The sequence below is a fragment of the Pseudopipra pipra genome, chromosome 4, assembly GCF_036250125.1.
Source record: "Pseudopipra pipra isolate bDixPip1 chromosome 4, bDixPip1.hap1, whole genome shotgun sequence".
Classification (NCBI taxonomy): domain Eukaryota; kingdom Metazoa; phylum Chordata; class Aves; order Passeriformes; family Pipridae; genus Pseudopipra; species Pseudopipra pipra.
This window is the reverse complement of record NC_087552.1, coordinates 49148389-49162068: the sequence shown is the minus strand read 5'-3', so window position 1 is coordinate 49162068 and position 13680 is coordinate 49148389. Positions and strand designations below refer to the sequence as shown.

Below are 13680 nucleotides of genomic sequence, written 5' to 3'. Positions count from 1 at the left end.
TACTCACTTTTTATTTCCCACTCAGTCACTGGCTTCCTGTTTAAATGGGAGTTTGCTCAGACTTTTCCACATGATGAAACTTGCCTAAAGTTAGGCACATCTTGCCACATTACTTAAAGTTAGGATTCACATTTAGATTTTTCTCAGGTAATTTCAGCACAGAGTATTGTCCTAATTATTTTTATGTCTGCTTGTAAGCAGGAAAGATATAACCTGTAGGAATAAGTTTAACTTTTTCCAATTAGCTGCAATTCTTTAGAAATACAATGGCACTGCTCTTAAATGTTACTTAGCACTGAAATTTTGAATACGTATTCCATTTTACTTTTGCAAATCTATCTATCATAATAGTCAGTTGTCAAATCTTTCAGATTTAAATATGGTGTGAAAAATTACAATTTTCACCATAATTTTCAAAAGTAAGATGTGCAATATTAACAACACTGTTGACAATTTTGATACTATGGGGGTTTAAATTATATCTCCACTGAAGTCAGGACTAAAAATGTAAAAAGCATGAGATTTAAGCAGATAAATGCACCACTCACCTTTGTCAGCTGGAGTTCCAATTATAGACTGCCTAAGGCATTAATGCAATTAGTGTAATTAAATGTCTCCACTATATTCAAAGACATCTAGTGAGAGAGGGTACATAAATTATGACTTACATTTAAGTAGAATTGGGTCCTGTTTCTGAAATAAACTGTCTAGAACATTCAGAAGTAGTGTAGTAATTGTATGATTTAAATGCATGGGTAAATATTGTTGTAATAGTTTTTCTTTGTTGAATATTTTTCTTTAGGTTTGGATCTTATAAAGATGGACATAATTATGAGCATATTCATCACTTTCATATGAGCACTCCTAAATATTTTAAACAGGCAAATTAGAGTGAGAAAATAACATACTGTTGGGACCAGCAAGAAAGGTTTGTTGCTTGAAGCTGAATTGGCACTCAAAAAGACTACGTTGTTTAAGGATGAGCAGTTCCCATGCTGCATAACACTGTGAAAGTCTGTCTAACAGTTGGTGACTCTTCTCTTTAATGAGTTGCCATCACTGTGAGAGAGGGAAGATGCCTGCATTTTGATAAACTGGTATCTACCTGGGCCAGATACCTGCTTTGTAAGCAGCAAAGCAAGAGTGGGAACTTGCTTTGGCAGTAAGGTCTTCAACTTTTGTGAAGGTATCCTACATCCTGCTGTTTCAGAGTTGAATGTGTCTATGCACTTTTTTTTAAGGTCCAGATATGACCCCTTTCCTCTCCTGGACAGTCACTGGAACAGTCATGTGCAAGGAATTTCAGCAGACTTACACACTTTTTGATGACTGAGGCAAAGCAAAATAATGTGGTAGTGTAGGTCACCTGTTGATACTTGCTGCAATTTGTAGTCCTGCTGCTATGGCAATAAAAAGCTTGGCCTTAGGTTTTCAAAATAGGAATAGGACATTTTTTTAAATTGGGAGATATGCTGTAAGTATGTGTTTGAACTGTGTGCATTTTTGACTTTCTCAAACAGTGTTTACGTCTGCTGCTATTCTACATTTTATTCTTAAATGAGTTTTATTAGAACAATTTGTGGATGATTGATGTTCATAATACTGGAGAAAAGGCAGTGACTTTTACAAACTTCATCTTTTTTTAGCTGGATATTAGCCTCTGCAATGCTTTTACAAAGGGAAGAGTAAAGTACCTCTGAATAGTTATTTTTGTGAGACACTTACCTGAACACACTGCCAAAGAATTAAAAACAATTGTCTCAACATAACAAGGTTTCTGAGAAGAAAGAAGGGTTAGTTGTAACTTTTATTTAAAATGAACTGTAATAAAACAAACAAATAAAAAAAAGCATTGTTCCTTTGCTAGCATTATACTTTAATAGGACTAAATAGAAGTGGGACTTTTTTGACCTAGGCAGTGAATTCCCCATTATTTAATGCACATGTAAGATAATGTGAAGTGTTGTGTCTTCTCAGTGTCTCTTCACGATATCTTTTACATTTGACTCCTGATCCTTCAGTATATGTGTAGACCTTTCCTTAAACAATGAGGACATCTTCAGCGTTGTCCAAAGAAACTTTCCTGCTTGTGAGAAACATGTTAGGTGATTTGTTTAAGTGACCCACTCAACTTGAAAAATGCATTTGTGATTTTGGTATTTAGTGCTGTGTGTCTTTCCAGTAATACCTAAGCATACTGCAACTGAAAGGAATAGGATATTGCAGGAAAGTGGGTGGATTTTTTTTCTCCCTCTAATTCTTCACCATGTTCTTTTGAGAACAGCTTCAGCGTACTCAATTTTATTGTTTCTCCATTTAAGCAAGTACAGGATGTGCTTTTACCTAGGGTTTTTTGTTCTGTGGAATCAGGTAATTGCTGTCATCACCAACCTTGTCACTTTATTCTGGTCACATATCATTTCGCTCCCTTGTTTTTAGGACTGTGTTTCTAAAACTGTTCACTGATCTTTGTGGACAGAGAATATTTGGAAGGCATTTAAAAGTTGCAGTGGTTACGTATTCATCATCTGTGATGGTATAACCAGCCATTATTGAACTAATTTCTCACCTACAGCTGCTGTGTTTGTCTTTACAAGCCCTCTGAACTTGTTCTCTCTGTGACTTTCCAGTAGGACAGGATAAATTAGGTTTTGGAGTGATGGGAGTGACTCTCTTGCACTTTCAGTAGTTTTCTTCTGCAAACACCAGTAGCCTTTGTCTCTCCCTCCTCCCAGCCTGCAACAGCAGCTGACACTGGCACCAACATTGCACAGTGGCTCTGAGTATCCTCACTTCTTTGCAGCATGTTCTCATGCTGGCTCTGACACACATCCAGCCACAGTTTTACCTTTCCACGGCCTGTAGAAAACATAACATTATCTTGCCATGTTACTTAACATTCTCCACAGGCTAACTCTGCGAATACCTTGTAATGTGAGCAGTTTATTAATGTGAAATGCAAGAAATTATACTCATATATATAAAAAGATGGAAAACCCCTTATTTTTTTAACAATTAAAATATAGAATAATTATTTTTCAAGAAGTCATATAGCAAAGCATGACTTGCATAATAGATCAGATTATATGTCATCTCTGTGTGTAATCTTCAAAGTCTGTGAGCATACTTGGATGGATTTTCACAGGATTTAGAATGTTCACCCCATTTGAAAGGTTCATGTGGACAGTGACAAAATCTGAACTTTGAATATTCTCTTCTTCTCTTCTTCTGAGTCACTTGTGCGATTTAATGTTGGTGTATCCATACCTTGTGTGGCTTAATATCAAGAAACTATAGGCAAATATAATTAGTAGCAAGCATTTGTTGACATTTGCATTATTTTACCAGAATGATTAAGAAAAACTATGACCACAAGCTGTTTGTATACTGCTTCTCTTACTGTGATTAGAATTGGGAAGCTAAAACTAAACTTATTTGTCCATAAATCTGCATGCTGACCTAATCTGTGGTATCTGACTGGTTTAGAAAAATGTGCAGTGTGTCTCTAATGAACAATCACTATGTTTCAAACTATGAAAGAAATGTGCTAGAACAGGTTGTGCTGCAGGGGTGTGTTACTAATCTTCCTGTTTTCTAATCATACACTGTTCATCTCAGCTTTCATAAGATAGTATGTTACGAAAGAAAAACTTTGTGGATATCTCTATGCATTCAGAGACAGCATGAAAAGACAAAATGTATAAAATAGACATTATTTTCTATAAGTGAACTTTTTCTGGTGGTAAAAGGACTAGATTACATATATCTGACTTCTAAATAATATGTATTCTATGTATATAAATACATATTCTTATCTGTATAAACAATATGTACTCCTAATCTTATCCTCTGACATTCTGTGCTGGTCAATTAAGTTTCTAGGAATGTACAGGAAGAGACAGCTGTACATCAGGAGCCTACCAGTGTGTATATCAGAATAAAAAAGAAGGACTCTAGGTAACATGTGTAAGAGCAACTTCTGAGAGTAATTGTACTGTATTCTTCACCAGGGTGAAGACTCAAGTTTTCTCTTACATATATATATATATATATATTCCTGCTTTGGGGTCTTGGCTCAGGCATTTCTATGTGTATTGGAAGCTTACCTTGAGAAGCAGTGGCTTTGGTGTTGCCATAGAGCACTCCGAAGTCTGGGAGCTGCCTTTCAAACCTCTTGGGCTAAGAAACAACTGAAATTGTTATTTCCCATTTTCAGAAACAGTGTCACAGCTACAAGCTGGGAGAAAGTTAGACACACCCTTTGTTTTCCAACTGTAGTTACGTTACTGAAACAAGTTGTTACAGCTTAAGCGTGCGGGTAACCAGTTCCCACCGGTCTCCAAGAAACAGAACACTGCAAATGTTCAGAGTCCTCTGCTGACTGTGAGGGAGCTTTGTGGCTCAGAGAGAGGTGCTGGTTATTCTGATGCATCTCTAGAGTTCAGGCCGAAATTCTAAGCAGTTGTCTTAAGCCTTGCTGTTTAGAGTTGCCTAGTGATGAATGAAGACAAGTTAAAGTTTCAAACTGAAGTTGAAGAAGACCCTATAAATTAAATGTAGGGTTTTAAATATCAGCCATCAACAGCCCTAAAATGTTTTTTCCCTCATCTATGTAAAATGACGTTTGCAGGGTGTTACAAAAGAACATTTGGGGCCAGAATAGTATGTTTGAGGAGCAAGTGTAAGAGAACAGACCTTTTCACTTCAACGGGGAGCATAGTATGAGTCCATGGGACACTGCAATTAAAATGACCTGAACTGTTTAGTGAATAGTGGTTTGAAAAGAAGTTCAAATAATCTGCAGCTGCCACCTTCTGCCACTTGAGGTCCTCTTTTTTCCCTGATTAGTACTGTTCTGCTGAGACCATGCAGGAATAACTCAAATTTAGGTGTTTATTGAAACTCTGAGGCTGAAAAAATCTTTTCAGAAGCATTACTTAAAGCTGTTTGTGTTGACTTGGGTATCAGTTACTTTTTCATATCCACAAATGATTTAGGACTGTGACTGCTGGGCTTCTTGTAGACAATTTGTTTATTTTCTTACAATACCCTGTACTGTGTTTTGTTACTGCATTATCTGCTTTCTTAATGTTCAGCAGATTCTTCTTTGGTAATGTGTTTATTTTCAGTACAATTCCCTTTCCCCTCTGACTTGGAAAACACATGATGGCTTGTCATTCTGGTGCCTAAAATGAACGTTCAAGTTTGTTTCTAAGCAAAGCAATCAAGATGAACAAAGATATTTGAGAAATGCAGTGGCTTTAGCCTTTTGGAGTCTGATGTCCTTTGGAAATAGAGGAAAAGAGTTTCCTTTTGGAAACTCTCAAAGATGCTTCTACGTTATGTTTCTGATAGTGAAGAAGATAAAACTAAGTGAATTGTTCCTCTTTCTCTTGTTAACCAGTATTTTTCACAGTCTACAGTAGTTTTGTGGGTTTTTTTAATTGTGGTTGCCATTTTAGCTATCAATTTAAAAAAGCAACACAAACATAAAAAAGTGAACAGTGACAGTCCTCTCAAAAAAAAAAAAAAAAAAAATTGAAGTTTTAAGTTTGTTCTAGCAGTGTGTAGACTGGCATTTACTGCCACTTTCCACATCGGGGTTTGTTATTCCTCTCCTGTGTATTGATGGAAGCACATGCACATATGTGTGGTGAGCCAGATCAGGATATTCAGCTGACTGGGAAAACAAAAAAAATGGACAAAACCAAAAGAAGAGTTCAGCGTTTTCTTGTCTTGTTCTGGGATTTTTTGCTTTTTAGGGGCACTGGGGACAGTCTTGCTCTTGGTATCTAGCTATCCAAATGGTTGCACTGTCACAAAAGAAAGAATGCCAGGAGGGCTAGGATGAAGATGCTGATGCTGGAGCTGCTTAAACTGTCTCTGTCCACGTGGTAGTTCCACCCTGGCTGGATGCCAGGTACCCACTAAACATGCTCTATCACTCCTCTCTGCAACTGGAAAGGGGAGAAAAAATAAAAGGCTTGTGGGTCGAGATAAGAACAGGGAGAGATCACTCACCAATTACTGTCATGAGCAAGACAGACTTGACTTGGGGAAATTAGTTGAATTTATTACCAACCAAAATCAGAGCAGGATAATGAGAAATAAAACAAATCTTAAAAGCACCTTCCTCCACCCCTCCCTTCTTCCCGGGCTTTGTTTCTGATTCTCTACCTCCTCCTGCCCAGCAGCTCAGGGAGTGGAGGTTACTCCATTGCATGTTTCTGCTGCTGCTTTCTCCTCAGAGAAAGGAGTCCTTCCCCTGCTCCAACGTGGGGTCCTTCCCAGGGAAGACAGTCCTCCATGAACTTCTCCAGTGTGAGTTCATCCCACGGGCTACAATTCTTCACAAGTCGCATGACCGTGGGTGCCTTCCACGGGGTGCAGTCCTTCAGTAATGAGGTGCTCCTGTGTGGGTCCCCCATGGGGTCACAAGTCCTGCCAGCAAACTTTCTGTAGTGTGGGCTCCTCTCTCCATGAGTCCGCAGGTCTCTGCCAGGACCTTGTTCCAGCACAGATTTCTCATGGTGTGATGGCCTCCTTTGGATGCATCCACCTACTCTGGCATGGATCTCCTTCACAGGTTGCAGGTGGATCTCTGCACTCCGGTGGTCCTCTGTGGGCTGCAAGGGGCATAGTTGCCTCACCATGGCCTACACCATGGGCTGCAGGGGAATCTTAGTTCCAGTACCTGAAGCACCTCCTCTCCCTCCTTCTACCCTGATCTTGGTGTCTGCAGAGCTGTTACTCTCACATGTTATCACTACTCTCTTCTCTGATAGTAATTACTTCCATGCAGTGACTCTTATTTTTTTCCTTCTTAAATACATTATCCCAGAGGCATTACTACCATTGCTGATGGGCTCAGTCTTGGCCAGTGGTGGGTCCATCCTGCAGATGGCTGGCACTGGCTCTGTTGAGCATGGGGGAAGCTCCTGGCAGCTTCTCACAGAAGCCACTCCTGGAGCCCCTGCAGTACCAGAACCTTGCCAAGCAACCCAATAAAATGCTTGATCAGCCATGACTTGATTGATCTGCTCTGTGTAAAATGAAGTATTTCCGCATTATGGAAACTCAGGCTTCAGAAAGAAAATACAGCCTGATTTCGTAACATCTGCCAGCCTGGAGATCTGCATAGTCCTTTACAACTAGTGGTAACAAAGGGGATTATTTATACCTTTTTGAGGTTGGAATGAAGGTGCATGTTGAAATGGGCCTTTTTCTCACAGGGCAGCCTTTTCTGCTGAAGCATACATTCCCTGTAGCAGGCAGAAGCAGAAAACAAAGTCTCTTTTGTGTTTCTTTGCAGATCTAATTTTTAAGAATCAGAGATTATACTTGTGTATTGAAGTATTCAAAAATATATTGAATTTTTGCTTGGCAAACCTAATTGCCTTACATTTAAGAATAAAAGTTGTTACAGAAGCTGTAGTCTAAGGAAATATCTTTAAAGCCAAATAGTATTTTTCATTTTAGACTAAAATAGATGGGTGAAAAAATACAAACCTTTCTACCTTCAGATACAACCAAATAGGGTTTTTCTGTGCCACTTTTCTTTAGATCTGTATCAATTTACAACTATGTAAGGCATGGAAGAAGATTTCTTTTTGAATATTTTTTATTCTGAACTAGCAGCCTATGTGCTTTTTTATGGTCAATGTGAACAAACAGACATCCCTAAAGGGATTGTTGCTCTGAATCCAGAATTAGATCAGATGAATTGCAACTCAGTGGTGCCCCTATTGGGTATAAGAGCTTGGGATGACATGCATAGATGTGAATGTCTGGCATGTGGGATGTTAGAACTACCCAAGAAGTGAAACCTTGCTCCCACTGCTTTATTATTTTTGTAGAGGTGGTAGTGTAAAATTGTTAAGGTAAAGAAAAGATGGAGCAAATCGGAAAATAACTGAGATACAGGCAGGAAGTTCTACAGAAATAATTTTAAGGAGTTAGTGAACAAGTAAGAACTTCAGATAAAGGTGTCTTTTATTGCTCTGATGTGGTTTTTAGTATATAGCTTTCAAAGAGAAGATTCATTTCCTTATGAACTCCATTCTCTTCTCTGTAAAACAGACAGTTGAAAACCTAAGATGTGGCTCAGCAAAATAAATTGTCTGCACTTGTTCGTTCTGACTGGTTCACTGAATAAGACAAAGCTCATAAAAAACCCCACCAAACCCAACAACCCACCCCCCCAAACAAACAAAAAGGCCTGTGATCACTAAATTCAGGACTGCATGCTAATGCACTGCTCCAAAGGGACAATTACCTTAAACCTGATGCTACTTCAGTTTTGTAGTCCTTGATTTTATTTTAACTTAACCTCTTAGAGGAAAGGAAAGGTGGGTTTTTTTTTTTCATGGCTAAGTTCTGCCTTAATAATCCTCCACTGTGCACAAATGCTGCTCCAGCAGTCTCTTCTCAGCGAGTGCCAGGGACGGCGTTTATCCCTGAAAGGACGCAGGATACTGAGCTCGCATGCTAAGCAGGAATGACCTGCAGGGTGTCTTTCTGTATTCCTCCTCCGGCTCCGGAGCGGCGAGATCCTTGTGCGAGGAGCGGGGAAAGGAGCGTGGCTCCATGCGCTAGATTCGTAGGACCGGGAACAGCACCTCGGGGCAGTGAGCCAGTCCCATCGTCCCACACGGAGCAGCTTTTGGCCGCAGGTCTCCCCACCGCCCATCCCGCTGCTGCTCTGGCAGTGTGACGCTTATGTGCGTTCGGCTGCTGTCGGCAGCCTGCCATTTTTTCTCCTTAGGAAGAGCGAGATGGGAGAAATCAGGAAATGCCTCTAAGTCAGCGGGTGCCGAGCGCATCCCGCGGCGGCATCAGCAGCCGGAGCAGCCGCCCAGCCCCGCCCTCCCGCCCCGGGCCCGCCCCCTGACCCGCTCACCCAATCGTGTCAGGGCGTGGGCGCGGCCCTTGGCCCCTGCAGCCAATCAGAGCCGCGGGTGACACAAAGTGGTGCACTTTGCACGCGCTTTAAAGACCGGTAAAAACTGGCAGCAGTAGCGCCCAATCAGAGCGGAGGGAGGCGGGGTGAGCGCAGCCTGGAGCCCAATGGGAGGGAGGGAGGGCGGTGCGCAGCGGGCCCGGGGAGAGTGGCAGGAACCTGGTCCAATAGAAGGGCGGGATGCGCGGCCTCTCCCGGCAACGCGGACCAATGAGCGCGGGCGGGGGGCGGGGCGGCGGTGTCCGTCCCGGGCTCTGGATCGGGAGCGGGGCAGGAGCGGAGCCGGGCCGGGCCGGCAGCGTGTGCAGCGCCGCTCGAAAATGCACTCGGATGCTGCCGCTGTCAGTGAGTAGCGCCGGAGCCGCGCCCGCCGGTCGCAACCCGCGCCGCCCGCACGGCCGGTAAAAACCACCCGGCGGGGGGCGGCTGCTGTTGCCCCTGACCCGCGAGGCTCGGCCGAACGCGCCGCCAGGGCTCCCGGTGCCGGGGGAGGACTCGGGCCCGCGGGTGCGGGGCCGGCGCGGAGGGGGCGCTGTGTGTGCGCCTGGCTGCGGGGGCCCAGCGGGGCGGCCCTCGGCGCAACCCCCGGGGAGCGGGGGCTGAACGTGAGGGGGCGGGGACGGGTGGGGGGAGCCGCACCGGGGAGGGCTGGGGTCGCTCGGAGGGTGTGACGCAGTTTGCCCGACCCGCCTGGCGAGCGGGTGAGGCCGTGGCCGGCCCTCGTGGCGGGCTGCGAGAGAGCCGGGACTGCCGCGGGGAGGGCGTGCTCGGGCCGTGGAGCTGCGTGTGCAGGGGGAGGCGGGCAGGGGTGAATGCCGCAGGTCGCGCCGGGCCGGTGCGGGAGAGCCGCGCTGTGCGGGGACGGGGCCGCGGCGCATGGCGGGAGCTGCAGTCCCTGCGCCGCGGCCCCGCGCGGCGGGAGGCGGAGAGCGGACTACAACTCCCGGCGGGCCGTGCGGCGGCGCCCGCTCTTCCGTGCCGCGCGGCCCCCCCGACCGGAGCTGCCCCTCCCGCCCCGCGGGGAGAGCGGGGGGCGCGGGCGGCGCGGCCGCGGGGGAGCGGAGCGGAGCTGAGCTTGGGCTTTGTGTCTGCAGTGGTGCTTCTGGCGCTGCGCTCAGAGCCCCGGGACCGCGTGCTGCCTGGCACACCTGTGTGGTTGTGGGGTGACCGGGGTTCGGGAATAGGCTTCCTGCCTGTCCACCAGAGAGACGGGATTGGCATCCCCAGCGCGAAGCTGTCCCGGCACAACCATGTTCCTGTGAAATCTCCCAGGAACACGTTCTCGGCTCCGCAAGGAGTTGCACCTCTGAAATGCTTTATTACCGTAGAACTTGCTCGTGGAGAAGATAATGAAAACTGAAGCTTTGATCATATGTTAATGAGTGATGGCCTGACTTTTGGACAAAGTCTTGAAATCATTTATGGAAAGAAATGCTGCATAAGGCCTGGATTTTCTTGAATCCTCCCATGTCTCTCAAAATGAGATTGGCTGGGCAGCCTGGTATAGCCTCTAACTTGTAAGGTTATATTATTTCTTCAGTGGTTCTGGTTTATTTTACTTTTACATTTGGAGATCGTGATATGTTGGTGGTTAAGTCTGCCATTAAGGCACAAATAACTGCCTCTTGTTGGAAATGGAAGGATAATGATTCTAGAAAATGCCTTTTGCTCAGTGTTTTTTGTCATGTGTCCTGTCCAAAAAAAGATGCAGGTCCTCATTATACACATATAAGGTACAGTTGCAAATATTCCAGTGCTCCCTCATGTAGGATGTTAATACTATGTAGTGATTTTGAAAGTTTTTTAATTTTAACTTATCTTTAGGAAATAGGAAGAGTACCGTTTCTCAGCCTTCAGCTGTTATTGGCTTTTCATTAAAAATGTACCTTGGAATGATTGAATCTTACATCTCAGTACTTTTTTTTGGCAGTTCATGGGCTCGTACATGTGTTATTTTAAATAGGAATGTTTTCCTAAATTAGCTGACTTCATTGTCTGTAGCATCATAGTGGTTGTTTTTTTTCCTCACTGATTTAAATGCTTGAAGCAAGGAGTGTTCATAGCATATCTTTACAGAAGCTGGATCTTGACTGAACATTTATTTTGAGCCACCTTTTTGATCCTTCTTAGATTCTTATATGTTCTTGTGATATAAACTCCTCAATACATTTTTGCTCAGTATCAGTTTTACTTTCTGAAACTGAATACACACCTTTCACATTATATGAGGTACATCGACTTTCAGTTTTCCCCATTGAAAGTGTTTGCTTAGAAGTTTTTGCAGCTGCAATAACTGTAATTGGAAATGTCTTGTCTACAAGGTCATGCAGTAAGTTGAGTCAGGCAGGTAAACAGTCTTCCTACTGCTTCCCTTCATTCTGTTGTATTGGGGTAAGATCTCATTTGTGTAATTGCAGCACTTCATTTAAATTTATTTTAATCCAAGTAATTTTTGTGCCGAATGCAAATTATTAATTCTGCATTTTCTTTACTTCCCCTCCTCCCCCACTTGCTTTGCAGATACTGAAAACAAAGACTTTGGGCTATTTCAAAGCATTATTTCCTAGTTTTGTTTGTATCTTCAAGCAGAAGAAGAAAACTTGCTTAATTTTTCTGTCCTGTGCTTGCCAAAAAGCATAGCATGGGAAAGTACAGTACATCCAGGGAAAGTGTTCAACTCTTGTATCCAATTTAAGTATTAGAGCATCTAATAGTGTGGTTATTTCTTCTACAATAAGTAAAACTGCTAACAAGGGCTTGAAGCAGAACCATTAATTTAAATGTGCCAGTATTTTTGTCATACTGTCCAGTTAATTTGTTTTATTTAAAATTATAGGTCTGAGGTTAAACAGAATTTTTACTTTTGACTCATAAAGACATAGAAGCAACTACCAGTTTGTTCAGTAGATAGTTGTGTGTGTGTATATATATATATATATATATAGATGTAGTTAGAGCTGTAAGGCTTTAGCTTGCCCCTGGGGAATTGACTAGTGTGACACACTTCATGCAGATGTGTGGCTGCATAGGCTGTTGGGACTCCATGGGCTGCAGCTGCTTATTACTGCCCATTAGCTGTAGATTACTGCTTCCCTTTTCTGCTGGTAAAGTGGACTGTAGGAGCACACTCTAATCCACTCAGTGAGATGTACCTCGGTTAGCTCTTGCCAGTTTTACGTAAGTTGTCTAAACTGACAGGGTTGATTTTTTTTTTTTTTTTTTGCCTGAAATGAGTTAGGGAATGTGCCCCTGGCCTGTGCTGCTGGCAGAGCTGTGAGGTCAGGAACTTTTGGCAGAAAGAAGGAAGCAGCTGGAGCAATAATGGTTTTGACTGGCATAGCTGTTTCTAGGCTGCTGCAGATCCACCGTGATGTGTACCAGATCTGCATGGTGCTGGGATACCCTTGTAGTGCGTGCTTGACTGGGTTGTGTTTCTGCTGAATTAGCTGGAGCACAAGATACAAAGTTTTTATTAGCTTTATGGCCTTTGTAGGATGTCAGATGACATCTGGCATGAAGTTAGGAGCAGTGCTCTCAAACAACTCTCAGGCAACCAGTGATGCAAAACAAGCTCACTGACTTTTTTGACTTTATCTGGTGGCGGAGTAGAAGTTAGACTGGATGAACACTTTTCATCAACAGAAGCAGATCTTTTGCACCAGAAATACACTTAGTGTTAGGTCTTTGCTGTATAGAACAAAACACCCAACCAAAACCATCCCCTACAAAGCAAACCCTAACCTCCCCATGAAATGCAGGGTACTTTAATCTATGTGTTAGTATAGGATTGTTAGCCTGGCTCTTATTTGTTCGATCAATTTAAGGTAAATGGAAATGTATTCAAACTAAACTGACAGTTACACAACTTTCGCACTGCTTAAATTACTCTAAAATTCTCAATGAACTTTAAGCTACAGTAGCTCTATTTGCAAGCAAGCCTTCAGAATAGGGTACTTTAAAAATACATTGGTACAATAAGGATTTGTTCCTATGGGGAAAAAAGAATTATGCTTTTTTTCCTATATATGTAGCATGCAGAGATCTTAAAATATTTTGTTGCAGTGAGTAAGTCATTCTATGTGGTAATACCAAATGTTAGAGTTGAGTGTGAATGTTTACCTTAAAATAAGTGATTTTTAGTGTGGTTAGTAATTTCAACCACATTTTGTTGCTTGGGTTGGGTTTTCTGTAGTTTTTTTTTTTACTAGCTTAAGTCACTCTGTGTTTTATTTCAGAACATTTTAGGCTTTGGGATTAGGCATTTAGGTGTTGGGAAAATGTACACAAATTTTTGACTGTGGATTTGGATACCACTGGTGTCAGCAGTAGCTCTGAGATTGGTGCAGCTCTGAGTGCACATGGGCAAGAGGAACATCCTGTAGCATCATGTCTTTAGCTTTAATGACTAGGTCCTGTTGCTCTTCAAGATAGGTTGGATTGTCCCATTTAACTGGATGTACTTACTTTCCAAGCTGGAATTCACTTCTGTTTCCCTTCCTTTCTGAATCATGCCCTTTAAGACACACCAAATTATGGGAGACCCTACTTTTCAAGCCTTTTCTTCTCTTCCTCCCCTTACCTGAATGCTTGCTGGCACATCACGGACCAGGAGGTCTCTTTTGCAGGCTGCCTCTGCTGTAGGGTGTTACTGCCTGCACAGATACAGCTACAGACACATTGGAAATGGATTCTTAATCCTGTCTTTGACAGGACTGCAGTCA

At 43.0% G+C, this 13680-nt stretch overlaps 2 protein-coding genes across 7 annotated transcripts in view; both read left to right on the top strand.

The window, feature by feature from the left end:
• Positions 1-8126, top strand: part of CWH43 (cell wall biogenesis 43 C-terminal homolog) — a 38262-nt gene extending 30136 nt beyond the window's left edge. For both annotated transcript variants that reach the window (XM_064653956.1, XM_064653954.1), the window contains one exon: positions 803-8126. In XM_064653956.1, coding sequence (XP_064510026.1) covers positions 803-890 — 88 coding nt within the window. In that variant the 3' untranslated portion in view covers positions 891-8126. The remainder of the gene's footprint in view (positions 1-802) is intronic.
• An 895-nt stretch (positions 8127-9021) lies between these two features.
• DCUN1D4 (defective in cullin neddylation 1 domain containing 4) overlaps positions 9022-13680 on the top strand; it is a 40721-nt gene continuing 36062 nt past the window's right edge. For 2 of the 5 annotated variants that reach the window (XM_064653977.1, XM_064653979.1), the window contains exon 1: positions 9175-9304. Coding sequence is in view for 2 of the 5 variants with exons in the window: in XM_064653973.1 (XP_064510043.1) it covers positions 9280-9304 (25 nt within the window). In the remaining 3 variants the exon portion in view is untranslated. Of the gene's footprint in view, positions 9046-9173; positions 9305-13680 lie in introns of those variants that run through there. The other 3 variants (XM_064653981.1, XM_064653973.1, XM_064653972.1) reach the window with 3 other exon arrangements.